The sequence below is a fragment of the Oxyura jamaicensis genome, chromosome 4, assembly GCF_011077185.1.
Source record: "Oxyura jamaicensis isolate SHBP4307 breed ruddy duck chromosome 4, BPBGC_Ojam_1.0, whole genome shotgun sequence".
In the NCBI taxonomy this organism is placed as follows: Eukaryota; Metazoa; Chordata; class Aves; order Anseriformes; family Anatidae; genus Oxyura; species Oxyura jamaicensis.
In genome coordinates, this window is record NC_048896.1 from 27,674,728 (window position 1) to 27,696,822 (window position 22,095).

Consider the following 22,095-nt stretch of genomic DNA (forward strand, 5'->3'; position numbering starts at 1 on the left):
GAGCTAGAACTGGTGTTTGAACAGTGAGATTTGGTTTGCAAGGGCATAGCTCAGGAAGGTCACTTCAAACACACTTTTGTTTCCATACTCTGAAATGTGCTTTATTTAGAAAGTGGTAGACCAATATTACTCGTGAGCACACTGCACAGCACACACAGAGCTGCTGTTTCACAGTGTCTCTAGGGGTGGTGGTACTTGTGTTTGGTGTGTTGGATTCCCTGGAGCTGACACTTAACAGAGCAGAGCATTTTCTGCTAAATGTTCTGGGCTGGGATGTCCGAGCAGTAGCACAGCTGTTGCCAAATATTGTATTCCTTCTGGATATTAACAGTTGTACCTCCGTCTTTTCAAGGACATGATGGTCATGGTTATATTACGTCCAAGTATATTTTTGCCTTTCTTAGAAGTTTCTATATAGAAACCAAAGACCTATAAGGACTTCCTTGTTCTGCATGTCTCTTTTTGAAGCCATGTTTGAATTAGGGAAACAATATAAAGTTTGTTTTTTCTTTAGTTTAACCTCATTATCAAGAGCCCTTGTCAGCATTGACACAGGACTCTGATGCATTAACCTTCCAGGATGAAATTCTCTGGGACTGCTTTTTACGCAAAAGGGTTTTTTTTTAAAGCACTTAAAGTGTGAAAATGTTTCTGTTGTTTCCATTTATAGAAACTAGTCACCTTTGACCAGAAATGGAAAATTTCAGTATAGAAGATAGTGCGACAACAAAAAAAAAGTCTGTGTGCTGTCACCGCCTTGACTTTGACAGCAGAATCTGTGACTTTTAGGGTTTTTCCAAAAGTTGTTAGAGAAAACAGTTTGACTGAATCGGGCCAGAGGAAAACTCGTGAGTTAATCAGAAAACGGAATGTCTTTTCTTTGGAAAACTATGGTATCACAAAATGTTTCTCAATGAAAATGAGAACAATTATTTGTTTTCCTTTGCAATTAAAATGTTTCAGGTGTCATGTGAAATAATTTGGATTTTTCAAAGTTGTCAGAATCTCAGTAGGATGACTTGGAGTGCTTGTACTGTTGTTTATAGCAATCCCAAAATGAATTCGCTAATCAACCTGTAGCTATTTTAAACCAGTAGAAGATTCATCCTTAGCAAATATGGACTGCTGAATTAATCCATTTTGGTCATTGTCATATGACTGTTTTCCCACTTCATATTTAATTATTCCTTATCCTGGAGTACAAAACACATTTTGAAACATGCCTTTCTGCTACCCAGAAATCAACACATGACTGCAAATTAGCTGTTGGGTTTTGACAGCATTGCCTTTCCCTGGCCCCAACAACAAAACTGGAAATGACTTTGGATGGTTTCTTTTCCTTTTAAAGTTAGAATACACTGATTCAGTGGCCATGCAGTTCCCCTTCATTGCACTCTCTTCTTTCTGCCAGTTTTTTTTTTTTTTTTTTTAATAGTCAAGCTCTGCTCACATTGTTTGCACTCCTCAATGATCATAGCATCAGTGGCTATGAGTACAGCCATAATTCCCTAATAGGCATTAGCTGCCCTGTATTGCTAGTGATCATGGGTTTCAGAGGAGCTGGTCAGGCATTGTGTTGTCAGTCCCACGTTCCCTAGGAAGCAGCACTAGTGAATCATTTCTTTGATGTGAGATGCCTTTGAACCTCACTGTGTAGCCTATATTTTGGCTGCAGTGAAAGAAAGATGACCTTGGTGCAGGCTCAGCTCAACGATGGCTGTTGAAGAGGCAGCAACCCTTGATTGACCACTGGGTCTGTCTTAGTGCCTGGATGTTTACAGTCAGTCTCTGCTCCCTCCCTGTCTGGAGGATATAACACTCAAACCTTGCAGTGTGAGGGGCTACGAGCTGTGAAGGCACCTCGTACCAAGGCGGGTGCCCTGCGGAGCTGGCTCGTGAGAATGCCTGTCCCAGGCATAGCAGGTCTGCAAGATCTGTGATAAAGTCTTCATCACCAATGGTAACTGGAGAAATTCTAATATGCTCTGCCCAACAGCTGCTCAATCCAAGTTTCAGCACCCATTCCAGATGTTGACAATTATACTCTCCCTGTAGCCTTAGTTAGATGTGGTGTTTGTCACAACAGCTCTAACCTGTTAAACAGATGCTGCTTTTTGCTCCAGTGGGGATGCTGTAAGTGACAGAAAAAATGATTTTGGTGTACGGTAGATAATGTTTCTCAATTTGTTAAATTCACCATCTGCTGTGGGACTGAAGTTGTCATAGAATTGTAAAGTCCTATTATTCATCCTTAATGACCGTCTCATTTTCCTTTTTTTTCAAAAAAAAAAAAATTATACTTTTTTTCCCTGCATTTTGCACTCCGGTTAGTTTATTCATGTTCCATTTTGGAACTGCTATTAATTAGTCTTTTACCCTAGGATATCAACATCACCAGTCACACAGGACGTTCTTCTGACCTCTGTTAGGCACTTAACAGTTTCTGACCTAACCTACTTCTTTATTTACTTGAGCTTTCTGTCTTCTGTTATTAATTTCAACGCAATTTCAATTTCAGTTCTTTTCACTGAAACTCTTGCTGAGTTTAAGCATGCAAATGCATTTCACAGTACTTAGTGAGTCCAAATAATTTGTCTGGTTGTACTTGCTTGCTTGATTTACTATATTTCCCCATGACCCAGGATTAATTACAATCAGATGAAATAGAAAGTCTTGAGCAAATCCTGATGTGAGTGCATGAAAGAGATACGAGAGAGCAGCTCAGTAAACCAGTGGCTTGAGGCTTAGTTGTACCTAAATGCTGTCATTCATGGAGCCAACTCAAACCATCAACCAAAGCCCTGTCAGTCTAAACAAATCTGAAGCTTGAATAAGTTTGCTTTAGTTGGCGTTTTATTTTCTCTTGGCATCCAATTCCTAGCTTTAATTAGAATATCTTGCACATAAAAAGGGATCATTTTGAGTCCATCTCTGCAAGGTATTGTGTATAGTGGCCTGATCTCAGAGAAGTTACAGCTCCAATAGGAATGAACAACAGTATGAGCAGAGTGAGCTTTTCCTCAGGAAGGTCAATTGAACAATTTAACACCTCTCATTTCACGGGACATCATTTCCATATTTGTGTAAGAATAAAGGAAACCCACCTGTGGATTTTGGAGGGCTGATAACTTTTTGGCTTTTGTCACTTTAAAGGATACTTAAAACACATTAATGGTAAAATACATCATCAGTTAACAAATTATGAATCTAAGTAGATTCTGAAACTGCAAAGACATTGTATAGTACTTCTGGAACTACATAACTTTTTTTTCTGAAAGCTGACTTTTATGGAAAAAAAAAGTTGTAAGATACTCAAACTTTGTCCCTCGTGACACATCTAGAACATTAACATAATATTTTTAAGGGAAACATTAAAATATTTTTAAGGGAACCTAATGGATCACATCATTAAGGTAATACAGCAAGCAAGGAAAAAAATACTGCGTAGCTGTTAGGATGTCTAAACTATGTGGTGTTTGGTGGATTTATGTGGAGCGTAAAAAACAATGTAAAGAGCTTTATTTTGCTTTCAAACCTGTCCATGATCACGGAGATCACGTCAACAGGTGGACCTGAAAAATAAAGCATCAGGGTGACAAGACACAACTGCCAGTGCAAGACAGCAGTTAATGCTTGTTTTTATTGGCATCTTCAGAGGGAGGAGTAAAACCTGTCAAGTCAAATAACTGAATGGAAATAGGGTGCTTCAACAAGTAATGGAAAAATGATCAACATACAGTACCAATGTACAGAAATTTACGTATGACAATGATACCTTAATTTTGGCTTTTATAACACAATGCTAAACTGTATATTATATGCAGTTTTACTGGTTTTCCAACTGAAGTGCATGTTATTTTGTTTCTGTTCTGACATAATATTCATTTTGTTGTAACATATACATCATATCTTTGGGATATTGAATGCCAAAGTGAACTTCATTTTAAAATCTAGGCATCCAATTTAGGCAGTGCTTCTGTATTCTCCAGCATTTCTGGATTGTTTATAGGTACATGTTTGCCATTCTTGTAAGTTTTGTATCTGTAGGTGAATATTCATCATCTTTAAATGAATCAGTAAAAGAGCTAATGGTATTGGTGGTTATTAAACTTCCTCTTAAGCATCCTGTTCTACCACTTCCTTTTCTTTACTCATATCTGACAAATCTGATAGGTATATCAGAGCCCATAGGCATCCAGGCTAATTTACAGACACACATGTCACTATGGCCAAAAGATAAGTGTTTAAAAGTTGCAGTTTGTGTTTTGGGCACAAAGATGTGCTAAACCTCATCTGATTAAATTTGGTTTACATTTAATGCAGCAAGAAGGAAGCAAAATATTTATTTATTTATTTATTTTTGGAATCACTGAAAGTTGAATAAGAAAGACAAATCAGAAAAAAAGTATATTCATATATAATTAAAGAGAGTATTACAAAGCAGATTTATAAGGAGAGAATTTAATGGTACAAGTCAACTCTGGCCATTATTTGTTTTTGAGTGATTGAGTGTGCAATTGTGTGTTAGGCTCTAATGGTTCTTTTAAGTGTTGGGTGCTAATATATAGGTGTGCTAGTTTATATTGAAATAGACAAAATAGAGCATAGACCAGCAAAGAAACTGAAGGATATATATATACAGTATGTATAATGTATATTCATGTGTGTGTAAGCATGCATTATATGCTTATGCTGACAATTGTTTTCTCCAGGTGCTGGAGTCCTTCTGTCTAAGTTTCTGATAGCTGCTTAGAGTCCCTAAATCTTTTAGAGGTTGCATTATTTTCTTGTTGCACATGGAAGTTCTTCACTCACTACACTGTTTACTTTCTGCCTTCTGTTAGGAAACTGGGCTGTTGAGCACCAGGATTACCACAAGCATCTGAGATGAGAAATTTAAGCTTCGTATAAAGCCATGCTAGCTGAAACAATCTGCATATTTGTGGAAATACTTATCATTATCAGTAGTAAAATCCTGATTTGAAATTCAAAAAAAGCTATATAAAGCTAGCTGCATTCTCGTATGTATTTAGAGGAAGTTCCCTTTGCTTCTTTTGAGCCCTCTTTCTCCAGACAAAGATCACAGTCTCAGAAACCCCCTTCATCCACTTGTTTTAAAAGGTGTCCACTGAAACCATATATATTGAAAATAGTTGATACATTGCAGGAAAACTATATATATATATATATATATATATATATATACACATATATATATAGGGATTGAAACCTATTTGTGATGCCTGTCCAAAACAGCGTGTAAGAAAAAGGGGCTCTTGAAGAGAATGTCTGCCACCTCCTCCTTTGACTTTTCATCATTTTGCAGAGCCCCTGAAGATCTCAGCTTTACGAATGTGACACCAGTGAGGTACTGTGAAGTAAGAAATTCCTAGAGCACACTTAGTGCTGTCCCCTATATTTTTTGTCGTTACTCGAGCATCCCCAGGACAGGCAATGCACTGGTGCTTGAACGCTGAGCCACATGCTTGAAGGTGAAATTTCAGTGACTGCAGGGCAGCAGCTACACTTTACACCCACTCCGTGTTGCTCAACAGCCCAGAAAAAAAAAAAAAAAAAAAAAAAAAAAAAAAACAGCTGTAGACTTAGCTGCCCACCCATGCAGTGTCACAGAGATACCCTTGCCCAGCCGCATGTCTCCGTGGGTTGCAGGGATGGAGCTCGGAGTAGGCAAGGAAGGAGCGTGAGCTGGTTTTCGGGGACGGAGGGGGGGAGCGGGGGGGGCAGCTGCTGCCGCCAGCCACCTAAAGGGGGGGGAGGTCACAGGGAAGGCAGAGCCAGGCTCCTGGCAGCGAAAGCATAAGAGGCTACGGGCATCAGCAGCTGTGAGGGAAATCTCAGACGCCGCCCTCCGCTGCTGGCTGCCCACCCAGGACCGTGGGGAGCAGGTACGGGGAGGGAGGATGCTGAGCCCCGGGGGTGAGCATTGGGCTGGGCTGAGACAGAAGCCGCTGACTGGAATGCCCTGCAGATGCAAAAAAAAATAAAAAGAGAAAAAAAAAGAGAGGAGAAAAAAAAAAAAAAAAGGCAAACATCTTTTTCTTTTTAAGTCTTTTTTTTTTTTTTTTTTTTTTTTTTTTTAGCACTTGTAAGGGTTGCAGTGGGGCCGGTCAGGCTGAATAATGGGACGAGTGGTTTGCTGGGGACCAGTGCTCCAGTTCAGTGTGCTGGCAGGCTGGGAGCAGAGGAGGGCTGGTCGCCCAGCGGCTTTTTAAGTGCCAGGGTTGTGGATGCTCCGCAGGATGAGCTGCAAGCTTAGCGGTCCTCCGCAGAGCAGCCACGCAGAGGAGGGAAGGGAGATGCTTTCGTCTGAACCCAAAATGTATGTGCCGGGAGGAAGGCTTCGGAAAGTGGGAGCTGGGCAGGGAGAAGGGAAGAGAGCCTCTCTTCTGCTTTGTTTTCTAAGGAGTGCTTTAAGTTAATTGTTTTTCCTTTAAAAGAAGAAAAATATCTCACTGCAGTTGTTTTGATTTAATTAATTCTGATTACATTTTTGTGCAGCTGAGGCAGATCTCCCCAAAGGAAAATGGATTTCTTTATACTGTTGTGTCTAGATTTTTAGCGTGGATTTTGAGTTTTGGTTGATGGGAAAAACACTGGCTGAGCAGGGGAAGATGTAGCAGGTGATTGCTCACACTGGGACTTGTTGCATCATCAAGATCTAGTTGATTAAACCTTCTTGTGACCTCGTCATTAATGCTCAGAAAATTGTAATGAGAAGAGAAATGTTGAATGAAATCCTAAAGCAGATTTCAGAGTTGTTATCCTTTTGTGGAACAGATTAATGTAAAGTGACCTAAATGGCCTGCTGTAGGAAGGTTTGTCAATCGTTTGTGTTTAGCAAGGATTATTTGAAAACATTCATAAAAAAAAGAGGATTTGCTTGTGCATTGAAAAATAGTTATGATGTGGAAAACTGTGATGCATCAGCAACCCACATATGAGGAATTTATGTGTCACTGTCCTTATGCCCATTTGTCTTGTATATCCCTGACCTTATACCTTTACAATAAAACGTGCTGACTTTAGAGATGAAAGATTTCCTACCAAATCTTTGATAACTTGCCTGTGCTTAACTTCATGCCCTGGCATTCAAAGAAGTCTACTGAGAATATTTGCTTCTTTTTCTATCAACAGCTGTCACACAGACAAGTTTTAGGAATGGGAAAGAAAGAGTTTGGGAATGAGGTGGGAGAGACTCCAGCTTTGGAAGCTGCGGATATCGTCTCATTGCAACGGGTCACTGTCCTAGAATAAATCAGAAAGAAAGAAGTTGGGGCCAGCTTTTGTAGAGCCCTCTGAAGTTTAGGTGACATCTAGACTGATAAATAAGGGGCAAGCAGACAGGAGTATGAGCATGTAACTTAAAATTCCAAATCAAATCATTTAAATGCACTGAATGCTCTCTGGGCTGCTGAAGCTGTTCTGAAAGGGTTGTGTTTGCTGTTAAACTTTCTCCAAAGTTTCCTAGGAAGTCCAAGTTTGTTCCCTGTCATTATATACTCTGCATCTTGAACTAGTTCATGTTCTTTGTTATTTTCTCTTGCCATTATCTTAGCCATGCAAAAACATGAGTGTGAACAAATATACCTCAGTAAGGGCATGACGTGGTTTGACATTGTTTGCCTGCCTTGCTTTTAGGAATTTCAGAGGTTGCAACTTATCCCCCACAAGGTATCCCAGTGTGCTGGGGTGTCAGCTGACAGAGAGAGGGTGCCTGCTGAAAAATGGTCTGCCTGACCCAGCAGTTCTTGGCCAAGCAGAATATCAAGCAGAATTCATTGCAAATGCCAGATTGGGCTAAGTATGCAAATATGTCTTTGCATAATATTGCAGGCGATCTAATGAGGCTGACAACGTTCCTGAACCACAAGAGCATGACAAAGCAACACTACTAATGAGGTGATTCAGTCTTTGGTATCAATGTAACCAAGAGTTTCTCAAAGTTACACAAACATCACAAGAAAACGTGGAGCTGCAAGACATTGCAGCTGCAATACAGGCCAAGCTCTTTCATCCCTGAAAAACAGAAAACTTATTAGTGTGTTAGAGTGAAGAAGTCACTTGTAGTGCAGCTGAGGGGCAACTGGCAGGCTGACTTGCACAAAATGGTTGTACTCTATCAAAGCACTCAAAAATATTTGCAAAACGTTGGCATACCCTAACAGAAAGCTCCATAAACAGGACCTTTCTGATGTTTACCATGCAAATGGATGGAGTACTGTGAGAAGCAGATTAATTTAGTGGATGATGAAGACCAGAAGAAATGAGTGCTAGGTGAGGATATATGCCTGATGCATGTGAAAATTTGCAGACTGCCATCAGCACAGCTGTGCTGCCAGAGAAATTTCTGGTCAGATGAAATAAAGACCATGCTAATTGGATGATAATGCACACAACTTAAACAGCTGAAGCCAGAGCTGATAGAGCAACAGGGGAAGAACTGCCACTGAGCATGCTTTCTTTGTGCCCTAATAAGCTAGCAATGCCTGAAAAAGAACTTAATCTCACGTAAGAGATAAATTTGTTTTTGAATTATAAAGATGGCAAAGTATTTCTACTGAGCCTTCTGCAGACAATGACCCTTGTGATTGGCAAATTATGTGCATTCTTCAGAAAAAAAGTTCTTATATACCTGATAACTTTTGCTATGGTTTCTTTACTGAATCTTCTGCTAATATTCAAATAATGTAGCTGGCTAAACCTTTACCATTATAGAGGAATTATTACTAAAGGAGAGAGTGAATATGTTCTAGAAACTTGGAATGTTGGATTTACCATCCTTTCCCTGACGTAAATTTTCCCTGACGTAAAAGGACCCTTGCTTTATTGCATTCCAGTAAGATCATTGCACAGAAGACTGAGAATTTGCAGATGAAGGTTAGAGGTGAAGGCAAGAGCACCAGAGAGCCCCTGGATTAATGCAGTTGCTTGGGAAAACTCTAGTAACGCTGAGCAGGTAAGTACCAGCCAGTTATTCCTAAAGTAGCTGATGAGGAAAGGCAGGTTCCCAGTTGTGTATTTGTAGTCCTTCCCTCAACAGAGCATGAGGCTGCAGTGTGATGGTGTCCTGGGTAATGCTTTGAGACCTTTAGGTGGTCCATTTGAAATGGAATCATTTTATATTCAATGATAAAGGCTGTGAAATAGCTTTTCAGTGCTGTTATTAGCTCAGTGTTTGTTGTGATCAGATGGTTATCACAACATTTGATCACAACAAAACTATCAAATAAAATACTTTTCTAAAATAAACAGAAATAAAATATTTTTCTGCAGTTGGCTGGGCTGAGAAAGGTTCAGCATGGGTTTGAATGTAACATGAGGGACGGGAAATACATTGTTAGACTTTTTAGCTGGTTTTGGGAAATTGTCTTGTGCATATTACTTCACCAGCTTGGTTATATGCTTTTTAAAAAAGAAAGGTTGAGAAGGAACTGTGTCTGAGATTCTGTCGATTCTGTCTGAGATAAGAGGCATGCCCACCTCCCCCCCCCCCCCAAAAAAAAAAAAAAAAAAGTGGGGGCTTCTATGGCTTTCCAACTTGATATACTAAAAATGGTTAGTTGAACCTAACTGGCTTATGGTCTTCTTATTTTGTAAGATAACACTTTACTCTTTCCTCTAAAATCAGAGAAGGAAGCTGCCTTTGTGCTGAGCTCCTCTCTTCTGGTAGCTCATAACAGTGTATAAAGCTGATGTTACAAAGGCAAGGTACCCCGTGTCTAGGCATTATTGTGCAGTTATAAGATGATGCATCCTAACATAGGTGTGCTAATTCTTTCGTTTTTTTTTTTTTTTTTAGGGTCTTGAAGTAGTCCGTGGAAGTTATTCAGAGGAAAATATGGTTCTTGATGTAATTAAGATGAGAGATCACATTAAAACAACCACGTTGTTGTCCCAGTGTTTCTCCAGATCAAGCTAAAGGAACTTGCTTTCATGTGAGATGTTGCTTCCTCCAAGATGAGCACTGTCAGGAGATAATTAAGGATTTTTTGAGGTACAGAAGTCACTTTTAACGTACATACCTATTTGTGCCAAACATGTCGAAGTATGCTTCATTATTTAAGTAATTTTTTTATAAAATACTGTAGATAATAAAGGACCAGGAGTCCTTTGGTTGCTGTAATTGCTCTTTAATTACATTTGTATCGCAGTTTCTTATCAGTTTGTCACTGCTGTTTAAATCTTCCTCTGAAGTATGTCTTCAGTACCGTAACAGTTTGCTAATCTTATATAGATTTGCCAATCACACTTGTTCTAAGTAAGTTTGTTCCCTTAGCAATGCTAAAGAGGCGAGTTCTACTAAGGGAGAATCTAGACATTATATTACTTACAGATTTACCTGCCAGGTGACTAGAGGGACAATGATTGTGGTTGAGAGTTTGTTTTACTATGTTTCGGGAGCTAGGGGAGGTTGTGCTACTGTCAGATTGCAGAATCTGCACTCATTTGGCAGTGAATGCCTCTCTTTGCAGAGATAGTTCTGATTGCACAGGTTGCTTTGAATATATCTCAACTGTTTATTTACTTCTCTTCCCAGTCATCTTCGTTATCTGTGGTGGTTTACTGTCGTAGACATAGTCTAAAAAATTTCCACTAGATACTCTAAATACTACCTTAGTCTCACTTGTTAGACCATTGTATTAAATAGTGTTCTGGTTGTACAGGAAAACGAGGAAATGAATTATAAAATATTACAAAATCAGATTTTCAGTGATACTTAGGTATCTAATAATGCAGATAAACACCATGTATTTTCAACAGTACAAGAGAAGAGTAGCCACCAGTGCAATCATTAGGTGTGAAGTGCCTAAAAACCTGTCTTTTCATGCAGGACTTAAAGCCACAGCAGGAGAAACTGCTACAAACGAAGCAGAACACTGCAGTCTTCCTATCCAGGAGTATGGTCCCTGTACAGATTTCATATCTATTAAAGCTAGTCTACAGCACCTAGGGGAAGAAACAACTTTATAGGCTTATTTTTTGTTGTTGTTGTTGTCTGTCCTGAGTTCCTTGTGAAAGTATAAGAAGGTAAATAGAAAGGCTTTCAGTTTGCTGAGATGGAATACCTGTCCTTAAGTAATTGAAATTATATTCAATTTTACTTACACCTTAATACCATATTTTTTAATTGTATGTTTTGTGAGGTTATGTCCATGGCATGCTGGAATATTTTAGGTTGGAAGTGTCATAGTCAAGTCCCACCTCCTGCTACAAGCAGGGATAGCTTTAATATTTGGAAATTGTCTTGTGGATGAAGATTGTGCAGCCTCTCTGTTTCAGTGCTTCAACCATCTCACTGAAAATTCTGCCAGCTGCAACTTGTCAAGCAAAAGGAAGCAAGCAGATATTGGATGGGAATAATCCTCAGCTATAACGATTAGGTATTCCTTTGATCTGAACAGGAATCAAATGTTGCAGAGTTCATAAGAATATCACAAGCATGCTTGAATTTATCAGATCAATGTGCACGTGCTGTATTTCCAATGTTCTTTCCCTGAGCATCTGCTGCCAGATGCTGTCAGTTGTAAGATATGGGAGCTGTTAGACCTCTGGTCTGACTCATTTTAGCAGTTTTCATATACCCAGACTTTCATGAAGAAATGATGCAAATGGCATCAGAAAGCTGGGGGCTTGCTTTAAACTGTCCAGCCACCCTACTTGCCATGACCAAAAAAATTTGTTGGAAATTTCCCTAGTTGGTGAAGAATGCCTCTGGTTTCAGGCCTTCAGTTAACAATATTTCCTGCAGCAGAACAATCAGGGAAATGTAGAGAGCAGATTCTTTGGTAAAACTGCAGTTCTTTACTCTCAGCTAGTAAAAAGTGCAAGTAAAAAATAACTGAAACGTAGCTAAAAGAGGAAATGTTCTGACTGCTATCATTAAGCTTCCTTCATCATTCACCATGCACACTTTATCATGAGTTCTGGAATAAAAAATACAAAGCAGATTATGCAGCAGCAGAGCAAACAGGCATATTGATGTAAAATATCAGTAATATGTATTTTTAAAAGTAGCATCGGAAGAACTATATGGACTATTACTGAGTCATCAATTTCTTGTCTTAATACTTTTATTAGGAGGCATTTCCATTTTGAAATCACTCTTTGAAAAGCTGATATCAGTTCTTGATTTACTTATTTATTTGATTTGTTTATTACAGAAGACTTAAAAATAAGCATGTTTCCATGTGATCTCCTTTAAATTGCAGGATCCACTTCACAGAGCAGCTCTCACACACAGATGCCCTGGCAGCAGCTGAGCAGGCCTCCCCGAGAAGCTGATCAGTGCAATGAAAAGACTACTGTTATCTAGAGGAAATACATAAAACCAGAGGTGGCTGGTGAAGGATTCACTGTGGGATTTCAACAGTAAGGAAGAGTTGTTTTTTTTTTTTTTTTTCTTTTTTTTTTTTTTAATAAAATGCAAAAGTATGCATTCAAGCTCCTTGAAACCTCAGAGCAGGATGTTATATCCACTGGCAGAGATAAGAATTTCAAAATGCAGTGCTAACTTGTGTAGATTGACAAAGACAGTTCTTTGCATGCTCATGTTAAAACGAGTAGCATGTGAGCATCCCCCAGCATTTATATGGTACTGCTGTATCGTATAATTGATTTCTCCCCGAAGGCTGCAAACATCCTTATATTAAAGAATAACTGATACCACATTTTAGTAACATAGGCTTTTCTTCAGCACACTTTAACTCTCAAAAAAAAAAAAAAATCCTGAATTTTCCACCTACTGCCTTGCTCTTACCCTATGCTAGCAGTCATTCATTTGTGTGCCTCATGGACAAAACGCATTGAACTGTGATAGTTCAGATAATTTTGATGCAGTACTAACATTGATTAGATTTGTTCAGTCTGCTGCCTCCCTGGGCACATATAGCTCTTGTTATATGGGGTGCTTTTGAGCATAGCATCAAGAACATTTTGAAGCTATCCAAGAGGACAATATGGTGAGAGTCCCAGGGTTCACATTAAGCAGCTGGCTGCGCCACTGGGCAAGTCTATGGGAGGTGGGAAGGGGAAGATGGACTTCACCCAGCTCAACTGAGTGTTAATAGCCTCTGGTGATAGGCTTTTACTTCCTTGATCTTCAGAAATGCTTAAGTCATGGTTGAGCTTGATTCTTTCAGGTTTTGCACTCTCAGGTTAGATTTGGTTGTGTTTAAAAAGAATGCAGATTTCTGTAGGGGAAAACTTTCTGAAGACCTAGTTAATGATAGCTTTCTTGGTTATAAACCCACAGTTGTCCTGGAACAGAATTATTCTCAGAAAATGTGCCTTTGGTATCTTTGAAACTTCTAGGTTGTGGAGAAATAAAACCTGTTGCCTTGAGGGTTGGCTATAGAAACTTGGATTAAAGCAGTGAGAACAAATGTGCTTGTTACTTGCCAATGCTTCTCGACAAATACACAAAAAAGAGTGACATCGTGTTCTTCCCAAGGCTGGGTTTTTGTTGGCATGCTCAGTTGAAAAACTTGTAGAATTTTGAGTACACCATCACATTTGATAACCCCTGCCTAAGTGGTGCAGATAAGGTTCAATCTGGAGAACAATTCAGCTGTACTTTTTTTTTTTTATCATTTACTTAGAGAAGCAAATCCTATTTTATCAGCAGTTCTAGCAGCATGGCTCAGAATGTACACAGAAAGCATTGTCTGTGTGCTTTCCGGAGTAGACTTCACATTTTAAGGTTCTGTCTCATCTCTACAGAGATGAAAATATGCCTATGGAAAAAACAGATAACTTTGTAACAAACAAGGTATTAAAAATTTATTTACGTTGAGGTTTTTTTGGTTACATCTGATTGCTGTTATTCTCATATGAAACATTTTTATATCATGTCATTACTTTATAAAGTAATTTTTATTTGTAAAGTTTGTTTGTTATTGTACACCCTCAGTAAGTTTGCAGATGACACCAAGTTGAGGGGAAGTGTCGATCTGCCAGAGGGTAGGAAAGCCCTGCAGAGGGACCTGGACAAGTTGGATTGATGGGCAGAGGCCCATGGGATGAGGTTCAACATGACTAAGTGCCGGGGCCTGCACTTTGGCCACAACAACCCCATGCAGCGCTGCAGGCTTGGGAGAGAGTGGCTGGAAAGCTGCACAGAGGAAAAGGACCTGGGGGTGTTGGTCGATGCTTGCCTGAACATGAGCTGGCAGTGTGCCCAGGTGGCCAAGAAGGCCAATGGTATCCTGGCTTCCATCAGGAACAGTGCAGCCAGCAGGGTCTGGGAGGTGATCGTCCCCCTGTGCTCTGCTCTGGTGAGGCCGCACCTCAACCACTACAAGAAGGGCATCGAGGCCCTGGAGTGTGTCCAGAGAAGGGCTACAAAGCTGGTGAAAGGCCTGGAACACAAGTCCTGTGAGGATAAGCTGAGAGAACTGGGGTTGTTTGGTCTGGAGGAGGCTCAGGGGAGACCTCATTGCTCTCTACAACTGCCTGAAAGGAAGGCGTGGGGAGCTGGGGGTCGGCCTCTTCTCACAATAACTAGTGATAGGACTAGAGGGAATGGCCTCACATTGCTCCAGGAGGCGTTTAGGTTGGAAATGAGGAGACTTTTCTTCTCAGAAAGAGTAGTCAGGCATTGGAAGGGGTTGCCCAGGGAACTGATGGAGTCCCCATCCCTGGGGGTGTTTAAGGAAAGGTTGGACATGGTTTAGTGGTTGACATTGATGGTAGGGTGATGGTTGGACCAGATGATTTTGGAGGTCTTTTCTGACCTTAATGATTCTCTGCTTCTCGTGGTATTGACAAATTGACAACTTATAAATAATTCATCTTTTTTCTTGGCTTTATGTTTGGGTTGCATTTTCCTGTTTTGTTTTTTTTTTCTTTGAGATTTCCTACCCTCCCCCCCACCACCACCACACACACACACACAAGTGTATGCTGTTAGATCGATTGCAGGTATGAGAAGTTTAAGTACAGATACCTAGGACTTGAAGAAAACATCTTTTTAAACATGGTATCTTAAAGACTTATAGTCCAATTAATAGGAACTCATGTCAGGGAGACAGTTGGCATTATTTAAGTCTCTACAGTGAGCTAGTATTTGAGGCTCACAAACACGCCTTTGGTCATTTTTGTCTTGCTCCAGGCTGGACTTGTGCTCTGAGTTTTTCTGGTGACACAGCACAGTATTCACAGTATTTGCCACAAATGAGCCTTGAAGTCAGATAAGAAATTATTTTTCTCATCTGGCTGTCTAGTTCAGTAACAACCCAGAAGTACTTGTTGGAATGGAATTATATATATATTTTAATACAGCAAAAATTCTCAGGGTTTTCCCACAGATTCTCAAATGTGATTTTTTTTCTTTTTTCTTTTTTTTTTATCTGAAGTCACAAGTGAGCTGAAACAGGACTTTAACAATTCCTCTTTGGGCACTCAAACAAATCTGCATGGATAATTGCATACCCAGTTACAGCTTCCCTCTCCAAGAAAAATACTCCTTCTTGTTCTCCTCCCTAGTTTTCCGTCCCCCTTTTTGCCTCCCTTAGTTTTCCCTGCAACCATACTTTGCACTGTAGGGCTACGACTTCTGTATATTTCTGTAAGCAAAGAACAATGCAAACTTACAACCTGAGTTGGGATGAACACTAGCCTAGGTGTGGACCAGATGTCTGATTTTTAGTGCTCAACTGCCTCTGCTTGCCGTCCTGTTGTACAAGGCACTGGCAGTTCCTTTCCTTGTTTGTCACTTTTGGATGAGATGCATCTCATTCACAGTTCAGTTTGTTAAACCAATTGTAGTCTTGATCAAATGTGAGCTATAAATGTGTTTGAGTGCTTCTGATGTTGGCATGTGAACTGATTGGAACAAATTGTAGAAGAGAAGTGTTGCCCAGCGACTGATAGGGAAAGTAACTTCCACTTGTGGATGTTTGTGGTTTGATTTGACTCTGCATGTCAAATTAATCTCTACTTGCTCTATGGTGTAGTAGTTGCAGTACTGTTAACCAGAACAAGAAAAGTTGTGGGTTATTTTAAAAATTATTTTTTTATTAATTAAAGCTATTTATATGATAGTGTTATTAATGTTATGAGTATTAATATTTCCCATGATTATTTAATATTCATCAAGAATCTGTCCATCGCTGGCTCTAGTAGAGTTACCACATAGCAACTATCTTCCATTTGCTGATTCAAGAGTTCATACATGCAAGATATTCATTAAGCCCCAAATTTTGTAATCATTTCAAACCAGGTGGTTCTTCATACTGAAATAGTCCCTTACATGGACACTCAGTGAAATTATAGGGGACTTGGCAAGTATTACCTGGTAGCTGTTTTTATTCAACAAACTGCCTCAAAACCAAGTGCAGACTGACATGGGGATGGCTCCCATCCTAAATATTGTTTTTTATTTTCCTTTAAATTTTCAAGTTGTGCCTGCATAGACATGAGTTTGTTTGTTTGTTTGTTTGTTTGTTTTTGTACGGTAAAATTGTGTTCTGCTTTGTGAATTTCTGTAGCAGATGAGCGCATAGAAGTTGCTACGTTGTTAATTCACTCTCTTGTTAGTGCACATTAATCCTCTATGTAAGCAATCCCTTACTTAAGCTCATTTTACTGTAAATCATCTCTACAAGATGAGCTTATATCCATGACAAAAATCAGCATAACTAAGGCTTTATGTACTCTTATCCATGTAATGCCAATCACATCAGTGTTTCTGAATTTGATCCATTATTTCCTACCCCTAACCATTGAATCAGACCTGCCCTTTCCTTCCCATTTTAACCAAATGTATTGCCTTCTGCATTGCAATCTTTATTAATCTCCCCAGCTGGGAGGCAGAAACAGATGGCTGTAATTATTTTATGTTTTTAACATAAGACATAGAAATTATGTTTTATCACTAAAAATCAAATTATAAAATCTCTCGTAGAATAACTTTCCTCATCTGTTAAGTTTTCCATCTTTATTTTGGGAGAAATAGACTAAGTTTATTTTTATGTCTGGTGCCTGCTTCCTTTGCCAGCTAGTTGAGGGACAGCTGTTAATTGTTTATCCTCCACTTGCCTGCAGATCTGTTAGTTTCTCTGCCAAGAAAGCCCCCTAAACAGCCACATAGGTGACAGTTTTTTGATGTTGTAGTCACATTGCATATAAGGGTATGGCCACATTGTGATTTATGCAAGTTGTCAGGTCCAACATCTTGTACAGTCAAAATGCAAGTGATTGTAAGATTAATTTAGAAGGAGCTAAAGAAAGTGAGCACAGGATAGGCAAGTATGCCAGAAGCTGGCCCTGGTGCAAATACTGGCATTCTTCATGGACTGCTTGTTTACATTTCTATTTTTGTGTGAAATAATCAGGTCATTTTGGACAGTGTCTTTAAAATCTACACTCAGGAAATGGATGTGTCTTCAGCAGGGGACTTATTCAGTCTTAAGACCACAAAGGCAGAAAGCAAAGCCAACCTGGGGGAAAAATGGATAGGTGAAAACATCTCATGTGAGCCCTTGAAAATTCGCTTCACCCATTAAAGAGTGAATATATTTGCTGAACAAAATGTAATGTCTTCCTTTATTATATCTTAAATCATGTCATTATGGAGAAGGAGCCTGACTGGCTTATACAGAACAGGCTCTTCATCCTTTTTTATGTGGCCATGATGATACAGAGCACCCACAAGCACAGTTCATTGGGCTAGCTGTGCTGAATCCAGAGCAGCCACACAACACCACAGCAGTGTGAAAAGCTGAAGCTGGGGGAAGCATCTTGCAGCACATCTTTAAACTTTGTTTTTGCAAGTTTTCCAACTGCATGCTCAGAGGGTCTAAGTCCACTGTTAATAAAATGAAAATACAGCCTGAAGTAAAACCGCATAGTGTATTCCAGCAGTTAGAGAGCAATGGCAAGAGATGGATACAAAATACATACTTTGCCAAATCTAAAATGTGAGACCCTTCCACTACTATAAACCATTTTTTTCTTTTTTGCTCATTCATACCAGATGACACTGACCATATATCATGTTGGTGCTAAAAGAGAACAATAGAAACCAAACCTGATAAGACCACAACATTGACTGTACTGAACGTGACCTGCTGTGCTTAGCTGCTGTTTTGGTTACTAAGTCATCTGGAAAATTTTGTAATGGTTACATTGGTTTTCTGAGGGTTGGGAAGAGTCACAGCAGTTTGGAATATTCTTTCATTAATTAGTTTTATTCTTACTACTCAGGAGAAAGTATAAGTACTGGAAAAATATATGCTTTTGAGAATACCAGCAAAGGCAGCTTCTCATTACAGTGCATGACCAGGGCTTCAATTTTTTTTTTGTTTCTAGTCCTCATCCAAACATAGTAAATATTTACATTAGCAAGTATTTAGCTTGTTAATTGAAATTACCATAAAGAACAGCCTCTCAGAGATATGGTTGTAGGAAAAGTGAAAATACTTGCATGAATATCCTACAGCCTTGTTTTTCTCCCATCGAGTTGTTACGTGCTGAGGAAGGGTCTGTATTAGAAAAGCAGCATTTGTTCAAGAGAGTAGAGTTTAAATTCTCAGCCTTAAGAGTATTTAAATCTTTTTGCTTATCTTTTTCTTTTGTTGAACTCTGCCAAACTGGTGAAATATGTGATTAAAATGAGGTATAAATTCTCTTTGATTAGCTTTGGAGCCATTTGTATTATTTTTTCCTGTTTTATTTAGGGAATTTCCAGTAGTTTAATGGAGCTACTTTTATAACAGGTTAAGGCTTTCTGTTGGAAAAATATATATGTATACACATATGCATCAGCACATTTATCTTCTTAGATCCATATTACAGTGTTATAAATGGTTTTGTCTTTATCAGCTTGTCATGTTTTGTACAGCTGGATTCCAGCCACGTACTGTTGTTATCAAGGAAGCACTGAGAGAGTGAATAAGTAGTCATCTTCTCATTCAGATCTTAATGTCGTTCTCGCTGCTGTTAACATAACAGCAAAAACAGCTGTGATGGTTTACGGCCTTCTCTGAAGGCAAGATACCTTCTCCAAAGCTTGTGTTCATCTAACAGCCCTCACTTTAGAGGCTTGCTGAGATCACAGGCTTTGTGAAATCCCCAGTATTTACTTCCTTTCAGATTACAGTCTGTAAGCGTCACTAGTTTATGTTTTGTTCAGTACTGCCAGCAAACTGTCATCCGAGTTCACAAATTGTGCCATTTTTCAGCTTTTGACACAGCTCACCACTAGTAGCTGAATAAATGGGGCCAAAGCATCCAAATTGGCTTCTCCTCAGCAGAGAGATAAGGAGAGCCGCCTTTGGGTGTGAACTATATTGCAGCTGGTTTCTCAAAAGAGCTTCCGGAACCCTGAGCTTCCATATGAAGAAGTAAAGCACAGTATGTATGACAGCCAAGTATTTACTTGTCCTGAATCTTACCCCTCTGCATCAAGGTAAATCCTAAGCAAGCTCAACAGATAAGAAGGAAAGGGAGGAGAAAAAGTCTCTTGTTTTCTCACCCACTTTTAGCCTCTTTAGCCTGCACTGCCATAACTATAAACAAAGCAGGGTTCTGATATAGTGCACACATTCTATTAAGAAGATTAGATCTGAGGGAAGAGGAGAGGAGTTTATCATGGATCTTTGCATGCCGCACCCCTGAAGTGGCCCAGACAGCATTATTCTGAAAGCATGAATCTACCTGTGCTTGCTGCCATCAAACAGCCATATGTTTCCCCACTGGGCCAGCTTCCCATGTACTGACTAGTCTTACACTACTAGCCTCACCCCCACCCCCTACCCCCACCCTTAAAAGATGTAGAATTTTTAAGAGAAATGCTATGCAGGGTGACGTTTTTGCTTGCTGCTTAACCACTGGGAATGTCAATGACACTCCTCATTGTGATTAGCAACAGCAGATGCTTCCTTTAATTGCTTTCTGCTACAATAAGGATGATATTGCTGGTGCAGTGCCACTTTGGAGGATGCCCTTTTTGTATGGGTAGAGTCTGCCAGACCACTGAGAAAGCCTGAAGTCATCTTTCTGCTTTGAAGCAGTAGTTTTTGTACCATTTAAGACACTGCTTCAGCACCAGGGACTTTGTTCTCACCGTTTCTGCTCCAGACCCATTGTTTTATGGATGCACAGGACATGCTATGCATCTCACTCCCTATTGCTGAAAGCATCGTACACAGTTAGCGTGGTAACATCCGTGGCTAGAAAACTGCTGCCGTGCAAGGAAGGAGCTGATGTGCTTGCGCTTCATAGGCAAGTGAAGAATAATGAAAGGCAGAAAGGAGAAAAAGCAGTGTAGGAGATCATGCAGACTAGAAGGTAGAAACCACAGAGAATTCTCACCATTTCCAAACGGTCCCTTCAATATCTCCAGCTGGGCGATGCTTGTCATCTTGAACCTGTTCATCTTGAAGTTTGTTTACCTGACTTGGTAAATAAAAATTGCCACCAGGCTGCCGATTCGGACTCTACTCATTGATAATACTAATGAGAGCTGAGTGGATTAGCTGTAGGCTGTCCTGCCACTGCGTTCAGCCAGTGGTAAGTCTGAATTTGTTTCAAAAAATACACAGACAGTTGTTTTTCTTCATGTGCTGGTGATAAAGAGCAGTGAAAGAGGTGTCAAGGCTATTTGATGTATTTGCACTTACACAGGCATTGCTATTGCTGCTGTGTTTTTCCTCTGCTGTCCTGCCTTTCCCATGACGGTTTCCCAGTTTTTACGTTACGGTAAGTCAGTGCATAGGCAGCTTGGGGATATTTGGGGGATTTGAATGTTTGTAATCGTGAAGGCTGAGGGAGGCATTTCAGAAAACCACTGTGTGGTTGAGGTTGGAAGTGACCTCTGGAGGTCATCTGGTCCAACCCACCTGTTCAAACAGGACCACCTAGAACAGGTTGCCCAGGATCACTCCCAAGGAGGGAGACCCTGTGACCTCTCAGGGCACCTTAGCAGTCTTCCAATAAATGTGAAAGTATGATGGGCTATTCCTTGTTGAACTGATCCTTGTGTTGTGTCAGCTAGCTCTGCACCCCAAAGTGTAGCAGTTACCTTTAGCACTTTTTAGTTAGCCTGTTTTTTCTTTTTTCACATCAGCACCAAAATGATTCCCTTAAGATTATTCCAGTCTGTTTTGCCTGTTGTCACTGTTGTGGGTTTGTGTGTGCGTATTTTGTTCTGTAGTGGTAAACAAAGCAATGAAGGCTACTTGAAGGATACTTGTTTTTTCAGGGGATGTGATAACATCACAGATGTGTCTGATTTGGAAGCGAGTGCTCTGCCACCCTTCGCCAGTTCAATGTGCTGAGCAAGTGTCCCCTGGAATACACATTTTGATTGTGCTCAGTTCTCCTTTTCTTCTGTCTCCCGTCCAGGATTTGAGCATGGCCACCCAGCCACACACTGTGACCAAGGTGGAGATCCCTGACCACGTTCTTTACACTGTAGGAACATGCGTTCTTGTTATCGGCTCCATTGGCATCATAGGAAACCTCCTAGTTCTCTATGCATTTTACAGGTATTTCCTTCATGGTTAATCTGGCTTGCCTTGTAGTTTGTTTGTGCCTGTGGGCAGATGTTCTGCACTGATTTCCTCTTGGATTAAATCTCCAAGCAAAGGCTGATGGCATCAATGACATACACCCCGCATGCATCCATTCACATCACGGATATACTCCCACGTAAATTACTCATGTTTTAAGGAATCTAAGAAAATAAGGAAATAAATATACAGAACCTTGTTTTAGTAATACTTCTAATGAAAAAAATAAATAAAAGTTTGATACTTATAATAATAGAAACAGCAGTCCCTACGTTGCAGACTGCTTCACTCCCCCTGCAGAGTTTGCAGGTTATTTGACAAAAGATGATGCTCTTCCAGTCAGCCTAGACTGTCTAGCAGCTAGAGTATGCAAAAAGCTCATGAAAAAAATAAATAGCTGCCTTCAACCCCACACAGTGTTACTAGATTTCCAAATCCTTCTTGCTCACTGTTTGCTGTCATTATGCATTTAGATGCAGAGTGGGTATACAATGACAGAAGCACACAGTGGGGTTATGAATCAAGCTTTAGTTTACTGTTCTTAAATGTTTAAGCTGAAAAA

General features: G+C 39.9%; 1 protein-coding gene across 12 annotated transcripts in view; it reads left to right on the forward strand.

The window, feature by feature from the left end:
- Positions 1-22,095, forward strand: part of LOC118167031 (melanopsin-like) — a 46,519-nt gene that overhangs the window by 2,933 nt on the left and 21,491 nt on the right. For 2 of the 12 annotated variants that reach the window (XR_004750888.1, XM_035326241.1), the window contains exons 1-5: positions 8,446-8,977; positions 9,821-10,015; positions 12,231-12,390; positions 20,647-20,721; positions 21,367-21,509. Coding sequence is in view for 11 of the 12 variants with exons in the window: in XM_035326241.1 (XP_035182132.1) it covers positions 21,376-21,509 (134 nt within the window). In the remaining variant the exon portion in view is untranslated. Of the gene's footprint in view, positions 1-5,256; positions 5,379-5,777; positions 5,907-6,272; positions 6,341-7,238; positions 7,258-8,445; positions 8,978-9,820; positions 10,036-11,443; positions 11,574-12,230; positions 12,391-20,646; positions 20,722-21,366; positions 21,510-22,095 lie in introns of those variants that run through there. The other 10 variants (XM_035326230.1, XM_035326238.1, XM_035326232.1 and 7 more) reach the window with 10 other exon arrangements.